Genomic DNA, 26,570 nt, shown 5'->3' with positions numbered 1-26,570 from the left:
GTTTATTGGGAGCATACAAAGCCCAGTGTAAATAGTGGTGTTTCTCCTCTCATCCATCTGCCCTCACGTGGTCGACACAAAATGATGGAGTAACTCAGCGGGAGAGGCAGCATCTCTGGAGAGAAGCAATGTGTGACGTTTTGGGTCAAGACCCTTCTTCTGTATGGTCATGTGTTGCCTTCATCAATCACCTCAGAACTGGAGTGGAAGTAAATCATTCTCAATCGTGAGAAACCACTTCATAAGAACTGTTTTTATTTTGCGTATCTCAAAGATACTTGAGCAATTTTTTTGTGACAGACTTGAAAATAATCATGCATCATGGAAAATGTCTGAAAAATCAAAAGAAAAAAATGACGGTTCGGTCAGGAATCTGGCATCGTCCAAAGTAATAACTTACATCTGAAATATCAATTGTGAGGCAATTTCTGATCGTGTATTAGTTGGTACACCTTCGATTATGTGACTCCACTGTGTTCTGTTTTAATTCTGATTCTAATTTTGATTCGGTTTGCAACATATTTTGTTTTAATAACTGGGAGCATAAAAAAGCATCTGTTCCACTTTGTATGTGATAGCTATCACCAAGATAGCACAAGTTACAAACTAGGGGGATTTTTCCCTATTTAGACCGGGGCTGGCTCTCGTTCCTAAATATATACAATTAACCTAAAATTGTATGTGATCGCCAGAGACATTGGGAAATTTGTACACTTACACCCATAAAAAGTTTTCTGTTGCAAACATATCCACTATAAGTTAGATTGCTATAGTGTAATTCCACTGAAGACCATTAGCACTGCTGTGCAACATTGTATGTATAACAAAATGTGTTGGAAGGAACTGCAAATGCTAGTTTAAATCGAAGATAAACATAAAAAGCTGGAGTAACTCAGCGGGACAAGAAGGGTCTCGACACGAAACGTCACCCATCCCTTCTCTCCAGAGATGCTGCTGAATTACTCCAGCTTTTTGTGTTTATCTTCTTGTATGTATAACACCCAGGCTCCAGGTTTGATGTTAATGTCATCAGTACAACAGTCTCAAATCATTATTTCTTGCACAAAGAAAAGATGAGGTGTGGAACAAATTGTGGACAGGATGCAGGTAGGGAAATAACAATGCCTAAAGTATTTTGTTGAGCCAAGTTGCCAAATCTGTTGCTGGCACTGATTTATTCTGGCCTTCTCTATCTTTCAGTCTGAAGAAGGGTTCTGACCCGAAACACCACCTATTCCTTTCCCCCAGAGATGCTGCCTGCCTCACAAGTTACTCCAGCACTTTGTGTCTATCTTTTGCCAACTCTGTCATCTATTTAGGAATTCATTTTTAACTTTAAAGGTTGGTGTGCATTAAGAAATCAAAACTATATTACTCAGTCAATATATTATTGTATAAAGCATGAATGATACTCAGAACTGGAATGTTATTGCTAAGTACTGAGGAAATCACAATCAGTGTTATACGTACAATGCAAACAAGTAATGGCACAAGTGCACATTTCCCAGATTCTTCTACTAACATAATTCATAGAAAACCATAATATCCAGAGTGTTTACTGCCCCCTGGAGTTGAGAACTCACCAGGAATGACCAGAATTAATTAAAAAATCTATTTAAAATCACATTTTAATTACAGTTTAATAGATAGTAAGATAAAACTAGACCATTCTGCAGTTACCCTTCTTGTGCAGGTGGCCTCGAGACTATCTAGCCTCTCCCACTAGTGGAAACATCCTCTCCACATACACTCTATCCAGGTCTTTCGCTATTCGGTAAGTTACATAGAAACAGAAAATAGGTGCAGGAGAACGCCATTCGGCCCTTCAAGTCAGCACCGCCATTCAATATGATCACGACTGATCATCCATAATCAGTACCCTGTTCCTGCTTTTTCCCCATATCTCTTGATTTCAACGAGTTTCAATGATTTCAAAGTTTCAATGAGGTGCCCCCTCATCCTTCTAAACTCCAGAGTTCTGGCCCAGTGCCTTCAAACACTCATCATATGTTAACCCAATCATTCCTGGGATCATTCTCTTAAACATCCTCTGGCCCCGCTCCAATGCTTGCACATCCTTCCTCAGATCTGTGGCCCAAAACTGCTCACAATTTACCAGAGTACAAGATATACCAGAGTGGCTTGAAGTACCTTTCACCCTCATTTTCCCTTCCCATAGAAGGGATAGCTGGCTTTCATTTGGTATTTCTCCATTACAGTAGTTTTAAATATCTTTGTCAGATAACTTAAAACATTTAAAAATGTTATCATTTTCCAATCAATCAGGTTTGCATGCAGGAAGTAGCAAGGAGCAGGAACACACGATCTATGGCCAATCACTAAAGGATATGCGTGGGTGCATTCCCATGTGCAATATTTGCAATTAATATGCTTCTTCAAAAGTCAATAGATTTAAATTAGTACATACCCCCTGCAACTTTGGAAATTAATTCTCAAGGAGGACTTTAACTACAATTCTGTTAACAATCATTACAGGTTTATAGGATGGAAATGCAATTTTGTTATCCTGAGACAATCTGATACCATTTTGTGGGCCCACTAAACGTTCCACTCAACTGGGATTTAGTAAATAAAATGTCATGATTTTTGATAATGCACTGATACAAATTACTTCTCTGATAACTCTCATCACAAAGTGCAAATCCCTTCTGCCTCAGAAATATTAAAGACCAAAGAACAATTGAAAACAACAAATCTCAGGACTCTGCAGTGAATACAGTACGTGGAGCAAATAACAGCAGGCTGCACAGTTTCACATTGAAATTCTGGACCCAGGTTTGCTATAAATCAGACAGCACTGCCAAGCCTGGTGAGTCACATCATTCAGAAGAAACCGGGAAAGCCGCCTGCACAGCAGCTGGCGTAGTTGATGAAAATGATTTCTGATGACTCATGGAAAGACAGGGTAACACAAGCAGGCAGTGCTATGCACAATTAAAATGCTTTCTTTTTACCTAATCCATGACAGACACACTTCCGCAAGGCATCCTCAAATTCTCCCACTCTTGTCATCTCCATAAAACACCACATTGGGATGCGATGAATGCATCACTTACTTTATATTCTATCATTTCTGCCCCAAGCGTGGGCCAGCATTTGCAAAATCATTTCCATTTCTTGAATATTCTTAAGTTTGGGCTCTGATTTTTTTTTAAGTAGCTTAGTAAGAAGTAGAAATACTAAGACTGAATAAGTATTCAGAATGACAGGATGGGCTGAATGACCTAATTCTGCTCCTAGAACTTACAAAATGATGAATCACTTTGTAAAGTTTTAATATACCTAAAGTGTTTTACTTACAGTGCCCTCCATAATGTTTGGGACAAAGACCCATCATTTATTTATTTTCCTCTGTACTCCACAATTGAGATTTGTAATAGAATGAAATCACATGTGGTTAAAGTGCACATTGCCAGATCCCCCCCCAATTTCAGGGCACCATAATGTTTGGGACACATGGCTTCACAGGTGTTTGTAATTGCTCAGGTATGTTTAAATGCCTCCTTGATGCAGGTCTAAGAGAGCTCTCAGCACCTAGTCTTTCCATCACCTTTGGAAACATTTATTGCTGTTCATCAACATGAGGACCAAAGTTGTGCCAATGAAAGTCAAATAAGCCATTATGAGGCTGAGAAACAAGAATAAAACTGTTAGAGACATCAGCCAAACCTTAGGCTTATCAAAATTAAGAGTTTGGAACATCATTAAGAAGAAAGAGAGCACTGGTGAGCTTGCTAATCACAAAGGGACTGGCAGGCCAAGGAAGACCTCCATAGCTGATGACAGAAGAATTCTCTCTATATTAAAGAAAAATCCCCAAACGCCTTTCCGACAGATCAGAAACACTCTTCAGGAGTCAGGTGTGGATTTGTCAATGACCACCATCCGCAGAGTTAGAGTTATGAACAGAGTTAGAGGCTACACTGCAAAATGCAAATCACTGGTTAGCCGCAAAAATAGGATGGCCGGGTTACAGTTTGCCAAGAAGTACTTCAAAGAGCAACCACAGTTCTGGAAAAAGGTCTTGTGGACAGATGAGACGAAGATTAACATATCAGAGTGATGGCAAGAGCAAAGTATGGAGGAGAGAAGGAACTGCCCAATATCCAAAGCATACCACCCAATCTGTGAAACACGGTGGTGGGTGTGTTATGGTCTGGGCATGTATGGCTGCTTCTTCTTCTTCTTGCGTATGGCGTGCACAGCCTAAAGTTGTAGGACAACTTGTTCTATTTGATCTTATTTGATTGTACATGACGGGTTGATTGCATTTGTCGAAACAGGGCGGACCACGTGAAGGTTGCAATCTTCCACCCCATATGGCTACTGAAGGTACTAGCTCACTTATCTTCGATGATACAACTGCTGATGGTAGCAGCATAATGAATTCTGAAGTGTATAGATACATCCTATCTTCTCAAGTTCAAACAAATGCCTCAAAACTCATTGGCTGGCGGTTCATTCTACAGCAAGACAATAATCGCAAACATACTTCTAAAGCAACAAAGGAGTTTTTCAAAGCTACAAAATGGTCAATTCTTGAGTGGCCAAGTCAATCACCCGATCTGAATCCAATTGAGCATGCTTTTTGTATGGGGGGGGACTACGTTTAAACACTGCTGTAATTTCTACGTGATGCCAAAATGTATAAAAATGGCCTTTATTAAAATCTGACAATGTGCACTTTAACCACATGTGATTTTTTTTTTCTATTACAAATCTCAAATTGTGTAGTACAGAGGCAAATAAATAAATGATGGTTCTTTGTCCCAAACATTATGGGGGGCACTGTATGTATTACATTATTTACCAATAATAAATTAATTAATACGAGGGATGTGAATAAATGCAATCAGAATGAAGAAAACATGAACGTAAACTTTACTTGTTTTGATATTAACTATTGGATGGAACTTCAGATGAGTTGCTACAGTGAACTTGATACAGTGAACATACTGTGCTTCAGCTATCGCACATTACAGTAATCACTAATAGTCTCCGGTCAAGGCAATCATTCTGACCTTTGATTGTTCTGATCTTTGAAATCTTTCCAGTGAGGAATGAAATAAGATATTTTCTCACTGGATAGCCAATACATTTTTAAATTTAGACACAAGGAATTGCAGATGCTGGAATCTTGAGCAAAACATAAAGTACTGCAGAACTCAGCAGATCAGATGGCATCCATGGGAAAGGGGTAGACAACTTTTCGGGTCAGGTCACTTTTTCAGACCCGATGATATTTCGGGCCGGTCTGAAGAAAGGCCCTGACCCAAAATGTGATCTGTCCATTCCCTCCATAGATGTTGCCTGACCTGGTGAGTTCCTCCAGTTCTTTGTGTTTTGCACATTTTCAAATGTGTTTATTTTATTGAACTTAGATAAAAAATCTCTACCTAGAATGCACAACTGTTTATTTTTGATTACTTCCCCATCAAAGTTTTAAAGGTTTCGCTAAAACACTCAAAATTATCGGAAAAAGGTTATTTAACAAGAACTTTGACGTAATTAACTATGCTAACAGCTCATGCCTAAAGACCCAGTAGGATCATTGGTGGTTAATTGCCTTCTGCTTGTAGCAATGCAGAGCCTGCACAGAATTAATTAATCTTACTTTAATTATATTTGGCACATATTTTGCACTGCTTTCTTTTTCTTTAGTTGTATTCATGTATGGTATGATTTACCTGGACAGCAAACAATACGATTTTCACTGAATCTCACGGTACACGTGACAGTAATAAACTAATACCAATCGCAACTGCTTTTTGTATAAAATCAGGCATTGTACATCACTGTAAGCAGATTTTCAACAACATTAGGAAATAAATTTCTCTGGTAGACTAATTACAATTATGCATTCGTTTAAAAAAAAATATATCGTCCTCTTTGGGTCTTGCATCATGTTTTTTGTTCTGTTTGATATATTTATGAGGTATTTCATTAAAGTAACATTATCCCCATGCAATCCTTAAACATCTTGCAATAAATTGGTGAATGCTTATTTTACAATGTAAATTCATATCTATGTATGTTTTGGGGTCATTTTGTTTAATATGATGAGAGTTCATTGAGAAATGAAAGCTCTACAGGGAATTGTAACTAAAATATTGTTCAGAACTAACTGTTATAGTGCTGACAGGCAGCGACAGCAGTCAGTGTGCATAACCTGCTACAACTTTAGCACTGCTTTGATAAAACAGCATTGCAGCCAGTGGGAACCATTTTTCCACAGAGAATGGTTCGATCTTAAATCTCCCCTGAATTAAATGGTGCTTGGCAGTTGAAAGCGAAGGATTTTCTTTGCTGTTGCGCTTATAATGTTTATTTTCATTTGTCTGAGCTGTATTTGTTTCCATTTATCGACCAGGCAGTGGTCAATGCATCCAGTAATGGATGGAGTTGTTCACCAGTATGCTTATCACCACATTAAGAGATTAGGACATGGGAGCTGTCAAAATCTTCTGGAAATCATTTAAAGATCCTTTGTAGCAGCTTACTATTCTTTAATGTTATTTCAGACTGACCCCGTTAAGAATCAATAGCCATCTTTTAGATATTCCATTTCAAACTTAATCATGCTTTGAGAAACGCATCACACATCAACTCAACAACATTACAGTTCTAAAATAAAACAGAAAATGCTATGAACGCTCAGGATGGTGGAATTTAAGTGCTGATGAAAGAATCAATTGAGTCAAGCACTGTTATCAATGTCCTTTGCGCATTGACGTCACTTTGCGTACAACTCAACAATGCATAATAAATGCACGTCTGTCCATTTCCTTCCACAGATGCTGCCTGACCTGCTGAGTTCCTCCAGCAGTTTGTTGTTTCCTCAAAGCAAAATAAAAGGTTGGGAAAAATTGTTCACTGCTAAAATAATTGCTTAACTTTTCAGTATTCACTGAAGTTAAATACTATTAACTTATTTCAAAGCCCTTCAACGTAATTGGCCGCTGATTGAATTTAACTACAGTCTGAGATGATAAAAATTGTGCTAAATCAAAGACTTATCCCTCCCAGTCAAGTCCATTAATTAATCAAATTTTAAACAGTAAAACATCTATTTAATTCTTATTTGAAATACTGTTTGAATTGTAGTTTCAGATTTCAATTTTAGCATATGCACTGGCACTTTTCCACCAAAGCTGCATTTCCAGTTTCTTTTTCACCTACATCCCCATGAACAGCATTCCAAAATGCTATAGTTGCCACCAAGACTCAACTATACATTAACTGAAAATATCTATTAGAACTCACAGTTCCCAGAAGCACTTTTGCAAAACCCCAATGCAATCAGTTCTTACTCAATTACTTCTTCCAAAAAAGTGTATTTCGGCCTCACTGTTGATCTTTTGTTTAGCAATGTACTCACTTTATCCCCACAGATACAGTTTAAGATAACCTCCCCCAAAAAGATTGACGATTTATGCTATCAGGATCCTTCCATTAGAATACTAGAGCATGCAACAACTTTCATTTTCTTCTGCGCTGTATGGAATTCATAGGGGATGGACACAAAAGGCTGAAGAAACTCAGCGGGTCAGGCAGCATCTCCGGAGAAAAGGAATAATCAATCAGAGAACCTTCTTCAGACACCTATTCCTTTTCTCCAGAGTTGCTGCCTGACCGCTGAGTTACTCCAGCCTTTTGTGTCTGTTTTTGGTTTAAACCAGCACTTGCAGTTCCTTCCTACACATCAATAGGGGATGTCTTGCTGTCTGGTCAAGCAAACATGGGTTCAAGCCTCTCGCAAGTTTTGGCACGTAACCTCGGATGACACCATGGGGCCTAATTTAGACGGCATCTTTATTATCTTTTCGGGTGGCCGGGTGGTTGAAATACTAAAACAAGGCTCATCTGCCATGTAAGACCAGTATTATTCACATGAGTATGAAAGTCTCCAAAAGCCCAGCCAACATTGAAAAACAAAAAAGGAGAAGTGCTGGAAATCTGAATTTAAAAAAAAGCGGGAGTTCTTCAGCAGGTTAGAACTGATGAATGTCATTGACTCCATAGATACTGCCTGACCTGCTGAATGGCCCCAGACGGTACAGGAGTCTGGAAACAATGACCTCCAGGTTCAGGAACAGCTTCTTCCCAACGATCATCAGGCCCATGAACACTGCACAACACTGACCACAATGATACCTCTGTAATTCTACTCTGGAGAGGCAAGAAACTGTAGATACTGATATTATCACAAATATTATCACTTATTATTATTTATTCAAATCATTTGCTATGTCGCTCTTCCAGGGAGATGCTAAATGCATTTCGTTGTCTCTGTACTGTACACTGACAATGACAATTAAAATTGAATCTGAATCTGAATCTGAATCTGAGCAAAAAACAAAATGCTAGGGGATTTCAACGGCTCAGGCCTGGCCTGGTGAGTTCCATCAGCACTTTGGTTTTTGCTCATGATTTCCTAACGATTGTTTTTATTGCATTATGGACCTTGGTTTTGCACCATTATCGTCTGGTTACCTAGTATTACTGATTATTAATGTATTGTGCTACTGATAACTAATTATATCATTAAATCATATCTTTATTTGAGTAATATCGTGTTAATGGGCCTGTAAAACTGCAGCAAGTAAAACTTTCATTGTTTTCATTGCCGGTACATATGACAATTAAATATAGTGACAATTTAGCCAAGGAACTACTCATGACCATAAAATAAAAGCCTGTCACACAGGTTAGAAAATAATAGTTTTTTCATACTCTAGAGTATATCAGTAAATCTTTGGACAATTTCTCCCAGACAATCAACCCAACATAATGTACTGAATTTAAAATTAATTCTTAATTTAGGATTATATTTTCAGAAAAAATATCTTGGCACAGAAAAGATTCGACATCACAGTCCTGAAAATATTGTAAATCCAAGTTAATGCATGATTGATTGGGGAACATGTTGATCTATATCTGAGAAAATGAAGAAAAATGGGAATCTGAATGGGGCAAAGGTTACCATAGTGTTTCCATAGTGTGGTGATTTATGTTACCATCAAAGCTATAACTTGAAAACGCAGTGTCAAATCCCAGCACTGTATTAGAAGTGTCATGTGCCATTTTGCAATAATTACAATGCTCTGTATAGAATGCTCTACATAGAATCTACAAATGTCTCTCCATTATGGTGTAACAAAAAAACTTTGCATATCCACAGTACAATTGGCTAATTTTGATAAGGTCATAAGTGAAAGGAGCAGAATTAGGCCATTCGGCCCATCAAGTCTACTCCACCATGGCTGATCTATCTCTCCCTCCTAACCCCATTCTCCTGCCTTCTCCCCTTAACCCCTGATACCCATACTAATCAAGAATGTATTTGTCTCTGCCTTAAAAATATCCATTGACGGCCTCCACAGCTTTCTGTGGCAAAGAACTCCACAGATTCACCACCCTCTGACTAAAGAAATTGTTCCTCGGCTCGTTCTTAAAGGAACGTCGTTTAATTCTGAGGCTATGAAAAAATATATACAAGGATATCAAAAAGTAACTCCTGACTTATTGGAAGAAGCAATTGAAGCTGACTCACAAAAATTAATATCATATTTATATAATAGTATTCTAAATATAGACCTACCATCGACAGAGGTACTTAGAGAAGAGTGGGAACGGGAACTAATGATAAAAATTACGAAGGTTAAATTGGAAAAATACCTGATATATATTCACAAATGTTCAATTAATGTAAGACATAATCTAATTCAATTTAAAATTGTACATAGATTATATTATTCAAAAACAAGATTGAACAAATTTTATCCAAATATATCCGCCACTTGTGATAAATGTCTAGCCCAAAAGGCAACTATAACACACTCCTTAGTTTCCTGCATAAAACTTTATAGATTTTGGAATGATATTTTTGAAATATTTACAAAATTATTCAAGACAAGAATGGAACCTAATACTGAAATGATTATATTTGGCGTAATGGAAGATGGGAATAAATTGAACACATCTCAAAATCTATTCCTTAACTATCGTTTAATAATAGCAAAAAATTTAATTCTTAAATTTTGGAAGGGTACATCAATACCAACGCTTAAAATGTGGATTGCAAGTATGTTGGACACCGCTCATCTTGAGGAAATGCGATTCCTCCTAATGGATAAATCAGACCAATTCATAACGAGTTGGTCTCCATTCGTCGTTTTTTTTTAATCATATGGTGCAACACAATTGTAAAAAATAACTTTCAGGACTGGACGAGGGTTGGTCAAGATTATAAATAATGATCTCCTTTTCTTTTTTATTTTATTTTATTTTCTCTATTCCCTCTCTCAACTTTCTTCATTTACTCATTTTCTTTTTTCACACACTATATTTCACATCTTTCTATCCTTTACTATCTAACTTCTTTTTCTTATTCTAATCTTTTTTCAGTGTAATAAAAAAAAAAGAAGAAGTTGTACATAAAATGTAGTATGAAAATATATATTAGGCACTTTGGTGCCATATGACTGTACTTACTTCTAATAAAATAAAATATTTAAAAAAATAATAATTCTGAGGCTATGACCTCCAGTCCTAGACTCTCCCACTAGTGGAAACATCTTCTCCACATCCACTCTATCCAAGCCTTTCACTGTTCGGTAAGTGTCATTGAGGTCCCCCTCATCCTTCTAAACTCTATCGAGTACAGGTCCCGTGCCCTCAAATGATGGAACCCACTAAAACTTGTATGTTATTAGAATTGATGCTAAAGGTTGCTTTACACAGAATTCAAATTATAATCACTTCCAATATATATTTGATTTCATTATACTTTGCTTACAAAAACCTAGGAAAAATTCCAATTTTACAGCATGATGAGTTGAGCTAGTGGGTTGAGGAATGGTTGATGGAGTATGATATAGTCAAGAAATGATGGAGAAACTCAGCGGGTGAGGCAGCATCTAAGGCGAAAAGGTGTAGGCAGGAAAATGCCCCGCCCCGCCCCCACCCCCCCGACAGCAGTCTGAAGAAGGGTCTCGCTGAAACGTTGCCTGCTCCTTTTCTCCATAGATGCTTCCTCACCCACTGAGTTTCTCCAGCATTTTTTGTCTACTTTAGATTTTTCCAGCATCAGCAGTTCTTTCTTAAACATGATGTAGTCAAGTGTGATATGTGGCATTTTGGCATGTTAACCAGGGCAGGACCTTCACAATAAATGGCAGAGCCCTGGGGAGTGTGGTAGAGCAGAGGGACCCAGGAGTACAGGTACATAGTTCCTTGAATGTGGCAACACAGGTCAATAGGGGTGGACAAGAGGCTATCAACACATTGGCCTTCATAGGTCAGGGTATTGAGTATAGAAGTTGGGGTGTTATGTTGCAGTTGTAAAATAGATTGGTGAGGCTGCATTTGGAGTAATGTGTTGAGTATTGTTTACCCTGCTATAGGAACAATGTTGTTAAGCTGGAAAGAATGCAGGGAAGATTTACAAGGATGTTGCCAGGACTTGAGGGACAAAGCTATTGGGAGAGGTTGCGCAGGCTAAGACTTTATTCCTTGGAGTACAGAAGGGTGAGGGATAATCTTATAGAGATTTATAAGATCCTGAGGGGAATAGAAGAGATGATTACAGTCTTTTAACCAGAGTAGGAAAATCAAGAACCAGAGGACATAGGTTTAAGGTGAGAGGGGATAGATTCGATAGGAAACTGAGGGGCTATTTTTTCACACTGAGGGTGGTGTGTAAATGGAATGAGCTGCCAGAGAAACTAGTTGTGGCAGGTATTATATCAACATTTAAAAGACATTTGGAAAGGTACAAGGATAGGAAAGGTTTAGAGGGATATGAGCTAAACACGGGCAGGTGGGAATAGTGTAGATGGAGTATTTTGGACGGCTTAGGCAAGTTGGGCCACAGGTCCCGTTTCTGACTATGACTCTAATGTCTTTCTCCCTATTTCTTTTGAGAGTAACATGCAGTGCCCTATATATTGTGATGATTAAATTACAAACATGTCCCATATTTCACAGTGGTGGCTGAGGTGGACAAATATCTGCCTTGATAAGTATAGCATAGGAAGGAACTGCAGATGGTGGTTTACACCGAAGATAGACACAAAATGCTGGAGTAACTCAGCGGGACAGGTGGGGTCGAGACTCTTCTTCAGACTGAGAGTCGGGGGAGAGGGAGACACAGAGATAAGGAAGGGTAAGGTGTGAAAATGAGAATCCTGGTCGTAGAGCTGGACAACAGAGGAGGGGGAGCAGTGAGAGAGATTGTTGCAGAACCCTTGTCAGAGAACTTATTCAAAGTAGGCATACCTTGAGGAGATTTCTCATTGGAGCAGACAAAATGTGTAGGAAGGAATTGCAGATGCTGGATTACACGAAGATAGACACAAAATGCTAGAGTAACTCAACGGGACAGGCAGCATCTCTGGATAGAAGGAACGGGTGACATTTCGGGTTGAGCCTTTGCATCCATTTGCAATATAATCTGGTAATCTTAAATTCTAACTCCCAAAACTTCCATCAAAACATCAGACTGGAAAACCCTTTAAATTGCAATGTGCTTCATTCATTGTACTTACTGATGAAAGCTTGAACTAAATTCAAATTGCAGTGTTGGACAATCAACAATATTTGTACAAAACGTATTCCATTAGAATTAGAATTCAATTATGAGACTATCTTATTGTAATTCTAAATTTGTCTCAGAGAAACAAACACGAAATGATCAGAAAGCATTTAAATTCTTAATCTGCAAACAGACTGGAAATACCACCACTGCAAAACCGATTAAAATATTATTTTCAGTGAAGAATATATTTCAGAAAATATATTATTGACAGTAGATAAATAAGGCCTGTGTTCAGATTATAAAAAAATGAACAATATATGTCTATATTCTTACCCACAAATATGTAATATTTCGCTGCAGTTACACTAATTTGATCCGTTGATTACAATGCAATAGAGAGTAAAACATTTGACCTCAGAGGTTCGGTGTGGGGAACAGGCCACCTATTTGAGTCCAAACTTAGTGCGTGTGTTGATTCTTAATGAGGCTGTTTTTTCCTAATGTTTACAGAATATGACTGTATGATATTAAACAGGAAACTTTCCATAGAAACATCTTCCCTGCCCTCGATCAGTCAGATCTTGATCACTTGCAATATTTCAAACATTTATTGCTTTACCGGTGCATTCTTACTAAATTTTATTCTCTACGTTATATCACAGCACACATTATTTAATCTTATAAAGGTGTATAAGATCATGAGAGGAATAGATTGGGTAGATGCACAGAGTATCTTGCCCAGTGCAGGTGAATCAAGGACCAGAGGACATAGGTTTAAGGTGAAAGGGAAGAGATTTAACAGGAATCTGAGGGGTAACTTTTTCACACAAAGGGTGGTGGATGTATGGAACAAGCTGCCAGAGGAGGTAGTTGAGGCAGGGGCTATCCCAACATTTAAGATGCAGTTAAGACAGGTACACGGATAGGACAGGTTTGGAGGGATATGGACCATATGCTGGCAGATGGGAACTAGTGTAGCTTGGACATGTTGGCTGGTGTGGGCAAGTTTGGCCGAAGGGCCTGTTTCCACACTGTATCACTCTATGTCTCTATTTCTGCCTCAACTGTTATCCAAATAGGCCAGGTAATCAATAAGGCACGGCATCACCGACCTACCTTGTTAGAGGCCATTTCACTGACAGAATTCCTGGTTTGCAGGGTCTCCAGCTGGTCCAGGCACCAGTCAAGTTCCTCCAGAGTCTCTGTTGCAAGTTTTTGGTAGGCCTCCTCTGTGAACAAACAGATGAATGGAAGTTCAGCTTTTGAACTTTTTACAGGTTTAGCTTTGATAGTGTAAGGGTCCACCATGTCGCACAAAGCCATGTTCGGGTGACCAGAGCTCACACATGAGTTGTCCTTCATAATGTTTTTCAACAAAATATAACTTCAGGAAAATATCCCTTTCTCTTCTCAATCCAAAGCGTTGCGATTTTGATTTTCCAGCAGGAGAGGAAAACACAGTAGCAGGTCCGTCATTCAGAAACAGAACACAATGAATGAAGAATTAACTCTTTGTCCATCCTTTGATCAATTGGTGCTGTTAAAGCCAGAGTGAACAAACTTATTTTGCCTGCTTAATATTTTCCATAAAATAAGTGCAAGCTTTTATCCTGAGCCAGGTACTTGAGACAGTTTCACATTTCTAATGAAAATTTCTCCATGACGATTCCAAATGATTTTGTAACTGCTCCACAGCTGCTCAGCTGCATGTATGAAACCATATGAAGAAGCCTGTATGTCCTCTCAGTAACTCAGAGAATACTCATTCCAGCTCCAATAAGACAGAAGAAAACAAGGTTTCCTGTTTTTTTCCGTTTTAACTGTGACATCCAATCATTCATTCCATTTTAAGAAAATATGACTAGTTTTATCTTCATAATGCGAGAATCAGTTAGTGGACTCGTATGTGGCATCACACAACTAACAAAGTTGCACCTCCTTTGAACCAGAAGCATTAGTGCACCGTACAAGCGAAGAGCCGGGCTGACTATAAATCCCGGCATGGAGTTCTATAGAGGATCAGGATCTGGCATTTCTCCAGAAGAAAACAAAACAAACAAGTTTACTGCGACATTCTATCATAATAAATATATTGAACAGATATGCATATGTCCATTTATAACAATTTCCTGTTAAATCTGAAAACATAAAGCAGAAAGACAATGTTTGTGTTAAAAATATCAAAAATGCTAACTGGAAAAAATGCCAGAGGATTAATAACTGACAATATAGCAAAATCTGAGTTATTTCTGTCAATAAAATTCAATGTACAATTAATAATCAATAATTGGCAGCACTATAATCTTAGAATCATAATGTTTCATTTCAGAGCCTTTAGCATAAAAATGTGAGATGATGTATAAATGAAATGTTGAAGTATTGCTGCACTGCTGGAGTAGCTGCCTGTGGGATGTGTTGTTAAACATAGGCCCTGATTGAGTGCAAGGATACCAAAAGGTCCCATACCATTACTTCGATGAAGAGCAAGGGAGCCAGGTGCTCTGGCCAATATTCAGCCATCAATCACCACCACTAAAAGCAGATTACCTAGTCATTATCACATGACTGTTTGTGAGAACTCGCTGAGCGTGAACTTACTGCCATATTTCCTGCATTGCACAAATTATCATATTTCAAAACCATTTCTTGGGCTTTAAAGCACTTTTGGGAAATGGTGGAAGGAGTATGAAAGGCCCTGTGTAAATGCAACTTGATCGTGTTTGTTACAGCAATAGTTCAAATAAATATTTCATATGGCTATCCTGGTGGTGCTTCTTCTTCTTGCGTATGGCGTGCACAGCCTAAAGTTGTAGGACAACTTGTTCTATTTGATCTTATTTGACTGCATTGTCGAAACAGGGCGGACCACGTGAAGGGTGGTGCTGAAAAGCACTAAATAAGTGCAAGTCTGATTTTCATAATGATAGGCCAGTCATCTACACAAACAATTTTTAAACTTTACAATGCTGATGAACTTAAAGTAAAATTGAAATGGTACGTAATCACCTGCTTCCCAAGGATGTGCTGTGCTATCTACAAGTGTCCTATGTTATCTTGCCAGGAGGCTGCCTGAAAGAGTAGTGGTTAGATCAGATCTTGTAAATATAGGCCATATATATATATATATAGGCTACATATGTTGGCCTAAAATTCATACGTCAGCCTGAGATTCCAGGATGGCTTGTTGGGGAAGAAATTCACGTATGTTCTGTACAAGATCACCGGCCAAAAAAAAACTGTACGGGAACTTTATATACAAAGTGTTTCTGGAACTCTAATCTCTAATGACCTGATTGATACCAGAATGCTGGAGAAACCCAGTACAGAGAAGGTTCACCAGACTGATTCCTGGGATGTCAGGACTTTCATATGAAGAAAGACTGGATAGACTCGGCTTGTACTCGCTAGAATTTAGAAGATTAAGGGGGGATCTTATAGAAACTTACAACATTCTTAAGGGGTTGGACAGGCTAGATGCAGGAAGATTGTTCCAGATGTTGGGGAAGTCCAGGACAAGGGGTCACAGTTTAAGGATGAAGGTGAAATCCTTTAGGACCGAGATGAGACATTTTTCACACAGAGAGTGGTGAATCTCTGGAACTCCCTGGCACAGAAGGTAGTTGAGGCCAGTTCATTGGCTATATTTAAGAGGGAGTTAGATGTGGCCCTTGTGGCTAAAGGGATCAGGGGGTATGGAGAGAAGGCAGGTACAGGATACTGAGTTGGATGATCAGCCATGATCATATTGAATGGCGGTGCAGGCTCGGGGCCGAATGGCCTACTCCTGCACCTATTTTCTATGTTTCTATGTAACCCAGCGGGTGAGGCAGCATCTATGGAGCGAAGGAAATAGGCAACATTTCAGGCCGAAACACTTCTTCAACGTTTGGCCCGAAACGTTGCCTATTTCCATCGCTCCATAGATGCTGCCTCACCCGCTGAGTTTCTCCAGCACTTTTGTCTACCTTCGATTTTCCAGCATCTGCAGTTCCGGGATACTGGATACTGAGTTGGATGATCAGCCATGATCATATTGAATGGCGGTGCTGGCTCGAAGGGCCGAATGGCCTACTCCTGCACCTATTTTCTATGTATCTATGTATCTATGTTCCTTCTTGAACACCCTATTGATACCAACTGTTCGCCAACAGGATCAGGCTGGGTAATTGTCTCAATCACTGAAGAAAACAACTGCTAGTTTTATGAAATATTTGCCATGGGTCATGGGAACCCCCATGCATCAGCCCAGACACACTCATCTACACGTATTTTGGCGCACATTCGCTATGCTGTCTTTGGCACAAGAAGGGGCCTTCTGCTACTCCTACAAACTGTTGGGGTCATCCCAAGGGATGCTACTGGAGCAGACCAATTCTGCAACCCCTTTCCCCCCCTCCATCCACCCCATATATTACAGACTATGACCAAGAGGAGACAAATCTCATTTTAAATGAAAAAGCAAAATGAGCATTACCATATTGAGAGTCAGTTTTCCAATCCACCCAGTTCACCAACACTTGCTTGGAAATATTGCACAAGGCCAATTTAGTTCTCATTTTATTTTGCAAAGCACAAATCACACTCAATATGCTGTGCTTAATTTTAATTCTGCCTGGTCAATAGGTATATGGCAAGCAAGCAGTTAAACTGCAGGGGAAAGGCATTTTGCATTGAGTACATTACGGATTCATATCAGCTGTCATTTTAATGATAGGGTTTCCAGCAACATCAGAGCCACACGCCTCAGGCATGCAAAGCTTTGAACAGTTAAATGCTGGTGTCCAATGATATCATGCAAACTCATGAATCTCACACATATCCTTGTGACCTGCCTTCCAGCAGCATGCTGGATATGTGGAAATAAGGACTTGAGTTTGGTCAGGTGCCTTCTGCACTTTGTCAGGTGTCAAGTGAGCTTAATCAGGTGCCCAGAGAGATTACCGAGTGGTCACTCAAAATCTTAAAAAGGTCAGATAGGTGGGATTTATAAAAATTCCTTTAAATGTTCCGAACTATGTTCTCAGGTGCTATTCAGTAAACTAAAATCTATTAACAATATGGAAAAGGGGATGGGACAGTACTCTGGAAATAAATGTAACCATGATTAGATGTTAGAGTCACAGAAAGAAGCAGCAATCTTTTCAGATCAACTGTTGGCTCACCACTAAATTCCTGTCATCACTTATGCTCTCTTGTGCATAACAGTGTCTCGAAGAGGGAGTTTATTTTGGTAACAGGTATCTTTTAAATGCGTCATAATGTGATTAAGGTAAATTGCAATGAAATTAGACTGTAATCTGACCTTCATTCCATCAAATGGTAAGATACATTAAAAACAACTCAGCACTATAACTCCTTTTGCAAGCACCTGTATAAAAGTAACATACTTTGCACCGCAACATTTTGAATTAAAAAGAATGAGCAAATACACAATTTGATTCTCCCACTTTAAAAGGCTAGATTTTTTGGAGGAAGGGTTTGTTGGCTAATCAACTTTTCTGCAAGTTTTATTGAAAATAAATGAAAATGTTTATTCACCACCCAAGACTGCTACCAGCATAGAAAAACTGCCGGTGAGTGATTACCTACCAGGTAATAAATATTTTTGAAAGATTTGGCTATTATTTTTAAATCTATTTCATAGCGAGCTGGTTTGTTTATGCCTTTTCTTACAGCATGATATAAGAAAGGTTCAGGCAACCATTCAGCTGGTTGTCAGCAGCAGCATTCATGTGAATCCTCATCTCAACTACATCCTCTTTCGCGCCCAGCTTTACAAAATGTCATCTGCCTTTCGTCATGCTCATCAGGTTCTTCCCCTCTAACACACTCTCTGCACCGCTGAGACAATCTTCTTCCTTCCCTTAGCCAAGACTATCTTACACTCTGTACTTATCTAAGAAAAACCTATCCTCTATCAGTGGGTCAAGAAGCATCTGTGGATAGGAAAGGGATGAGTATGAAGTGAGCCAGTATCAAGTGGGGAGTGGAAGGGTGAGACGGGTAGATGAGGGTTTTGACCCAAAATGGCACCCATTCCTTCTCTCCAGAGATTCTGCTGAGTTGCTCCAGCATTTTTTTAATATCTTAAGTGATAGGTGGAACTAAGTAAAGTGGAGCTGATGGGCAGGTAGAGTCAGGTGGGGCAGCAGGAGGGAGGAGACTAAAAACATGGACTGATGGGTGATACGTGGAAACAGAAAGGAAAAAATGAAAGGAGAGAGGATGTAGGTGGACACTAGGAGATTACAGTTATCTGTAACTGAAAAATCCAGTGTTCACACCATTGGGTTTTAAGCTAACGTGGAATTAATTAAAAAAAAGTAAATACTTCAGAAAATTATAACAACACCATATCAAACTAAATTAGGTTTCACATCTCAAAATTTCTCCTCAGTAATTTGCTCTCCCTCATTGTGTACCATAATTTTCAAATTGTCTTCTTTCACTGGTATTTTCTTTTTCCTCTGTTTTGACATATTGTCTCAGAAAGTTAGCGTATGCCTAGAAATTGGACTATGTGAACATAATTTTAATATACTAGGTGACAGTAGTGTTTATCTTTGGGTTGATTAAAGACTATTGGAAAGGAGGAATGTTGAATCTCAGAAAATAAAGATTCAAAAAGAAGGGGGACCTCATTAAAACATACAGAATAGTGAAAGGCTTGGATAGATTGGATGATGAGAGGATGTTTCCACTAGTGGGAGAGTCTAGTACTAGGTCGCAGCCTCAGAATTAAAGGACGTTCTTTTAGGAAGATGAAGAGAAATTTCCTTAGTCAGAGGGTGGTGAATCTGTGGAATCTTTGCCACAAAAGGTTGTGGAGGCAAAATCGGTGGATATATTTAGATAGATTTTGATTAGTATAGGTGTCAGAGGTTATGGGGAGAAGGCAAGAGAATGGGGTCAGGAGGGAGAGATGGATCAGCCATGATTGAATGGCGGAGTAGACTTGATGAGCGGAATGGCCTAATTCTACCACTATCACATAATCTTATGAAATACCTGGACAAGCTTAAAAAGGGTCGCTCGAGGTGCCACGGCCGTATCCGACAGCAAAACCGAGCTATGCTGAGATGTCCTAGCCTTCCATTTGAGAATGGCTTTCCGTTGAAGTCCCCATTAATTTCATGGACTGCAGGGTGGAAGGATAGGAAAAGACACACTGCTTTGCATTGACTTTTAAAAGTGTAATATTATAAATTATTTTAGGTAATAATTTTATTTAAAAAAAAATATGAAGTATTCATTTGGGTGTTAATCGTTTTTTTTATTGCCTCTGCATGGCAGAAGCATATGTAAAGCCTCACTGCTTTTGCAACTCGCTAAACCTCCATACCAGGGCCCCCACTTTGACAGCTATCAAAGCTTTCAGGACAGTTTTCCCCCCTCAATGAGCTTCCAGAGATCTTGCTGCCAATGGAACTAAGCTGGTGGGATCTTGATAAACGATCTGGATCAGGAAGAGCTGGACTATTATCATCATTCTAGTCGTAGTATACACAATTCCGACAATAAAGTGGAAATAATACGAACAAAGGACATATTGATGGAAACAGTCGCAGTGAGGGAGGGGGAAGAACAATGGAGGACCCGGCGTGGGGGGGACCACCATAAGGGACGGCGGGGGGGGGGAAGAAGAACAAAGGGGGATCTGGCGCAGATTACTTTGTAACTTTATAAACGCTCTTTATGTGGCGACTATTTGCATACCTTGGGTATGTATGCAAGCAAAAAATGTGACAACAAAGTATTCATTCATTCAGAAACAAATAAAAGAGGGCCTCACTCAGCATTGCAGGGCACTACAGACAGCCCTGTGGATTATAGCTGCATATTTATACATGATTATTTATATTTAAATAACAACTTCATTAGACACAGTGACTTGACTACATTTATGAAGCAATTACTGTTCTGTTTTCTAGCTGGGCCACAAAATGGGGAAGAGGATTTGATGATGTAGGCAAATAATTCACCCTGGCAAAGGGTTGAAATACTAGGGGACAAAAGTTTAGAAACAAGAACTTACAAGTAAGAAGGGAAGTGAAACACTTTTTTAAACTTCAAGGTTATAACTGTTAAACAAATTACAATGGAAGCTTGCTGTGAGGATGCAATCAAAATGCATGGGACGTAAAACTAATGACAATGTATGGTAGGTACAGCTCTCTGTAGCATAATTATGAAAAAAGGAAATTTATTATTTTTTCCTGAAAACACATCTGTGCGAGTATTGTTTGTGGCAACAATAAATGGCATAAACCACAGAATATTTATTAATTATCCTCTAAATATTTCCTCTTAGGAAATGTGAAATAATAATTTAAAAGTAATTTTAAAATAATTTAATAAGCGAAATAACCATATTTTTCATATTTGTAAACGTGCAGCAAAAACAATTGGCAGTTGCTATTGTTAGTTGATAATAGGTAAGTTATCACTTGAATTGATTGTATATTACGTGTTATGAATTGGTACATTGCGTCACTTCACTCCGATCAAATCTACTGTACGTTCACAGTACACAATGGTATCTGTTATGTTATAAAGATAAAGATTAAAAATACGAAGACCTCGCATACAAGAAGCATGTGCTGCACTGCAGATGCAGTGAGTGGGGTATTGTGAAGAACTTGCTGCCAGAGCAGAAGGCTCATTACGCAAGGCCACTGAAGGATTTCAAAAGTCGATTTTGCGTCAGTTTTTATGTACCTGATAATGCAGCTGATTGTTTGAATGCAAGTCTGTCCTAAACATTTACTTATTCAGAGACAACTTGAACTACAATATGATGATAAACATTGTTTATTGTCTTGTACAATGTGAAAGTACACTTTTTTCTCCATGCCAATTTCTTCAGCAGTTCTGATTAGACCATATTTATTTTCAATTCACTACTGAAGAAGAAACAATGAGATAGATGACTCACGTAGATGGCTGCTTTGAGCGCAAATGAAATCTTCTCATAAAAATACACATTCTTCGTAAAAACATATCATGTGCCTGGTAAGATGTCCACTGTATCTCTTTCAATGATTAAGAGTTATTGATATGTGGAATAAAGCACAGTATGTATTTCTTTGTACTGTTTATTGTACATTCTGTCTATAGTTTATCAAACAAATCTACTGTTTTACAATTTTCTCCAGGACTACTCTTTGAAAGGGAGCTGAAGCAGGCTGTGTGATGGTATATGGAACATGATCTATTGCGTTTTCACTGACCTTTCTGAAGCTTCAATTATGTCAGGGAAGTGCTGGGAAGAAAACTTGGAATTGAGATGCTGTCGCCTGAAGTAGGCTTTTAAGAAGACACAAAGAACTGCAGATGCTGGTTTACAAAAATAAACACAAAGTGCTGGAGTAATTCAGCGAGTCAGGCAGTATCTGTGGAGGGAATGGACAATGGACGTCAGGACAGTGCCTGTGGTCAGGAGCAAACCCTGGTCTCTGAAGCTGTGAGGCAACAGCTCTACCAGCTGCTCCACTATGCTGCCTGTACCTTACAGCGCTGTGTCTACATTCACTTTCAGTCTGGCTTATTTCCTTCTTGGAGAATGGAGAATCAGACGAATGGATTCCATGATTCTTCTGCTGTCCTTTCTTATTCCTTGACCCAACCCACTCCAAATGGCCGAGCATCATGCCAATAAAGCAGTCCCTTCAATTCCCACTTAACTGGCTGCCTGCATCTATTTTCCCTTTCGGGGATAACTCTACCTTGCCTCCCTCATACTTCCCCTTGCCCCGTTTAAGGGCAGGATCTGTAATTACCTAGGGTTTAATCTCTTGTGCCTTTTATCCCTTTACTACGTCTACCTTGTTCCTATTCTGTTTGTTAAATTTATCCCCACAAAACGTGTCAGGGGTTATGGGCAGAAGGCAGGAGCGAATGGGATTGATAGGGAAAGATAGGTCAGCCATGATTGAATGGCAGAGTAGACTTGATGGGCTGAATGGCCTAATTCTGCTCCTAAATCTTTTGAACAATGTTTTGAGTCAAGTCCCATCATCAGGCTGATTGGAGTTGGAGCTGGAAAAGAGCGGCGGGGCAGGACAAAGCCTGGCAATTGATAGGTGGATACTGGTGAGAGTTGTTTTGTTTTTTTTTTATTTTGGCAAATGGGTGGGCAAAGGCCAGAGATAAAAAGGAGGCAAAATAATGTTGGAAGAGGAGTGAAGTGCAACCACAATATTTAAGTAAAAAATAATTAAAAAATATAACAATGTTGCAATCCTCACTTTACACTACCCTAAACCAAATAATTTAATTCTGGCTATTTTCCTGGGGATCAATGGACAATAGACAATAGGTGCAGGAGTAGGCCATTCGGCCCTTCGAGCCAGCACCGCCATTCAATGTGATCATGGCTGATCATCCCCAATCAGTACCCCGTTCCTGCCTTCTCCCCATATCCCCTGACTCCGCTATTTTTAAGAGCCCTATCTAGCTCTCTCTTGAAAGCATCCAGAGAACCGGCCTCCACCGCCCTCTGAGGCAGAGAATTCCACAGACTCACCACTCTCTGTGAGAAAAAGTGTTTCCTCATCTCCGTTCTAAATGGCTTACTCCTTATTCTTAAACTGTGGCCCCTGGTTCTGGACTCCCCCAACATTGGGAACATGTTTCCTGCCTCTAGCGTGTCCAAGCCCTTAACAATCTTATATGTTTCTCATCTCTCTATGTAAACCCTTATGTCTTATGTTTAAACTCAAATAACTTTGAGTTTACATGTGTGCATAAGTTTATTTCTTTATCTCCTTCTCTTTTAAATTCCCATTGCTATACGTGTACAATTTCATTAAGAACATGAGAAACAGTTTAATTAGACCAGTTGGCCCCTGAGACTGTTCCACCATTCAGTGAGGTCAGCTATTCAAAATTGCCCCAGAATCATTTCCCCCTATCTCTTCTTATAAAAGTCTGAATTTATAGATTAAATGTCTATCAATCTCATCCTTGAATGTTGTCACAGATTTTGCCTTTACAGTTCTCTGGGTGGAGAAATCCAAAGATCCACAAGCATCTGAGAAAATAAATTTCTCCTTACTCTGTAATATAGAATAACTTAACTCAGTCTGAAATGGCCAAGCCCATTTTTCTAAAACTATGCCTCATAGTTCTGGATCTCCCACCATGGAAACATCTTTATGGCGTCACGCTGCCAATGGCCCTCAGAATCTTGTATGGTTCAATTCATTCCTCCATACTCGAATTAGAACTGGCCCAAACTATGCAACTTTATTCGGGTGTCAACCACCTCATCCCAGGAATCAATCCAGTGAATCTTCACTGCACTGCCTCCAATGCACGTCCTTCCATTATGGCTCATTTGTAATCATGTATTGTCTTTCCGCCGACTGGTTAGTACGCAACAAAAGCTTTTCACTCTGCCTCGCCACACGGGACAATAAACTAAACTGATATGGAAACCGAAGCAGAGCACTGCACTGTGTTCTCTCCAATACCTTCTAAAGCAGCATCAAAGCTTCCTCACATCCCTCCAGGACTACTGGAAGGTGGATCGGGCTGAGCTGCTCTTTTTCGACTAGCAGAGATGCAAAGGGTCAAATGTCCACCTTCTATCTTGTAAATGTACAATGATTCTATCATGATTCGTATCTGTAACGGATGTTGAAAGGGGAGCAAGTAAAGCTGTATATTGTCAAGATGATTGAACAAGTATAATTGGCACAGAGGAAAAATAACAAATGTTAAAAAATAATGCTCTAGTGGGAATAATTAATGCCCCCTTAACAGCAGCAAAAGTATGAGAGATTGGAACAGTTTGCACCAGAGGTAATAAATAATCCTACAGGATTTTAATCTTCATGTTGATCATGTGAATTTGTGGAATTCCCTGCCACAGAGGGCAGTGGAGGCCAATTCACTGGATGGATTTAAGAGAGAGAGAGAGAGAGAGAGCTCTAGGGGCTAGTGGAATCAAGGGATATGGGGAGAAGGCAGGCTCGGGTTATTGATTGGGAACGATCAGCCATGATCACAATGAATGGCGGTACTGGCTCGAAGGGCCGAATGGCTTCCTCCTGCACCTATTTTCCATGTTACTATGGTGGAATCAAATTCGCAAAAGCAGTTTAATGAATTTGTTTATTGAATATTTGTGGGAATGCAAATTTCCTGGAGCAATGTGGCATAGAAATATCCAAAGAATAGCCTCTTTTAGATCTTGTCTTATTTAACTAGACAGCGTTAATTGGAAATCTCACAGCAAGAAACTCTTTAGGGAGAGGTAATCCTGAAATAATGGAATTTTATATTCCATTTGAGAGGGACACAATTCAATTCGTAAATTATGATTTATATGCAAGAAAGGATACCTATATGATAGGTGGGGCAAATTGGCTTTGGTAGGTTAATATTTGAATGAAATGTTTGCAATAGATTTATCATGAACATTTTTTTTTTTTTTTAAAAGCTCTTTAGTATTCCTCAGATGCATATTCCATTGTCAGATAGAGTCTTACTGCAGAAAAACATGCGCTTCAGATCATTCAGTCTACGGCGATCCTATTTCCATCAACTCCCCCTCCTCCTCACTCTGGACATTTGCAGTGGCAAATTTACCTTGAACCTGCACATTTTGCGGGATGTAGGAGGAAGTGGGAGCATCTGGATGAAACCCATCAAGTTACCAGGAGAGTGAGCAAACTATATACAGAGTCAGCACTGCGATCAAGATTGAACCTGGGCGGCTGGAGCCATGAGGCAGTAACTATACAAGCTGCAAATTGGGAGATGTATAGAGAAAGGAAATATTTCTGATTGTGCAGATCAAGATTGCTCAGGTGATGCTAATGTTGTTGCTACCAAATGAAAGAGGGTCATCAATGCTAGCTAACCACAGGTAATCTGTCTGCGTCTGTATTGGGTACCTGCTATGAATTACTTTTCTCCTTGCTGTCACCAGCAGCTTGGCTGGGATTCACCCATGGCTTGATGCAGACAGGCTGGTGTCCATATCCCAAAGAAATAGTGGCAGGTTAATTGGCTACTGCAAATTGATTATTTAGAAAGAGAATCAAAGGGGAGTTGGAGGGCATGAGAGAGACAGCAGGCTCCAAGGCTTAAGGAAAATCGGTCTGTAGAAACAAGAAACTGCAGATGCTGGTTTACAAAAGAAGACACATAGTGCTGAAGTAACTCAATGTGTCAGAAAGCGTTACTGGAGAATATGGATCGGTGATGTTTCAGGTCGGGAGTCTGACGAAGGTTCCCAACCTGAAATGCCACCTATCCATGTTCTGCAGAGATGCTGCCTGACCCATTGAGTTGCTCCAGTACTTTGAGTCCTTTTTTTGTATATGTGATCGGTCTGTTGGGAGTCAGAATAAACTTCATGGGAAAAATGGCTTCCTTCTGTGTCATAATAAGTTGAGGAACAGCAGCAACATTTGCCAGAGCATATTTTGTGTAAACTTTTTAAAAAAAAAGGCTTTAATAGTCATATCGCAAATGTATTAATATTGTGCAAAAACTAGCTCTACATGTCACATTAAGTGATTTTTTTTTTTTTTTTTAATTAAATATTGTGGCATCAGAGATGGCGCCGGGTTTGGCATTGGTGACACCAACATTCGCGGTTGAGTGAACTCACATGATATATTTTATTTACAGTTGTAAGAAATTCCAGGACCACATGGTAGTGGCTGAACCTCACTGTCGGACCACATGAGTGGTGGTGCTGCCGATCTCGGGCTTGTTCTGGCAGCTCAGTCCTGGTCTTCAAATTAGGAGGCATGGCAATTATAGCATTGGCTATAGCATGTTAGCCAATTAGAATGCTTAGTAATTATAACCCCGCCTAATTGTAACATTCATAGTATAAGATCCTGCCCACTGCTTGCCAGTCTGAGTAGCAATGTGAACGATTGATGACCTGCTGTGTAGTTGATGACCTGAACAATAAAGATGCTTGTGTTTCAACCCGTGTGAGTTTGACATCTTTACATGGTGTCAGATCGGGTTTGCCCCGCTCTGTTTA

At 39.3% G+C, this 26,570-nt stretch overlaps 1 protein-coding gene across 4 annotated transcripts in view; it reads right to left on the bottom strand.

Moving 5' to 3' along the window:
- Positions 1–26,570, bottom strand: part of LOC116978833 (cAMP-specific 3',5'-cyclic phosphodiesterase 4D-like) — a 724,969-nt gene that overhangs the window by 52,853 nt on the left and 645,546 nt on the right. For all 4 annotated transcript variants that reach the window (XM_033030092.1, XM_033030093.1, XM_033030107.1 and 1 more), the window contains one exon: positions 13,676–13,788. In XM_033030092.1, the coding sequence (XP_032885983.1) occupies positions 13,676–13,788 (113 nt within the window). The remainder of the gene's footprint in view (positions 1–13,675; positions 13,789–26,570) is intronic.

Source organism: Amblyraja radiata, chromosome 1 (genome assembly GCF_010909765.2).
Source record: "Amblyraja radiata isolate CabotCenter1 chromosome 1, sAmbRad1.1.pri, whole genome shotgun sequence".
Lineage (NCBI taxonomy): Eukaryota > Metazoa > Chordata > Chondrichthyes > Rajiformes > Rajidae > Amblyraja > Amblyraja radiata.
The sequence above is the reverse complement of the archived record's forward strand: the minus strand, read 5'-3'. Positions and strand labels throughout refer to the sequence as shown.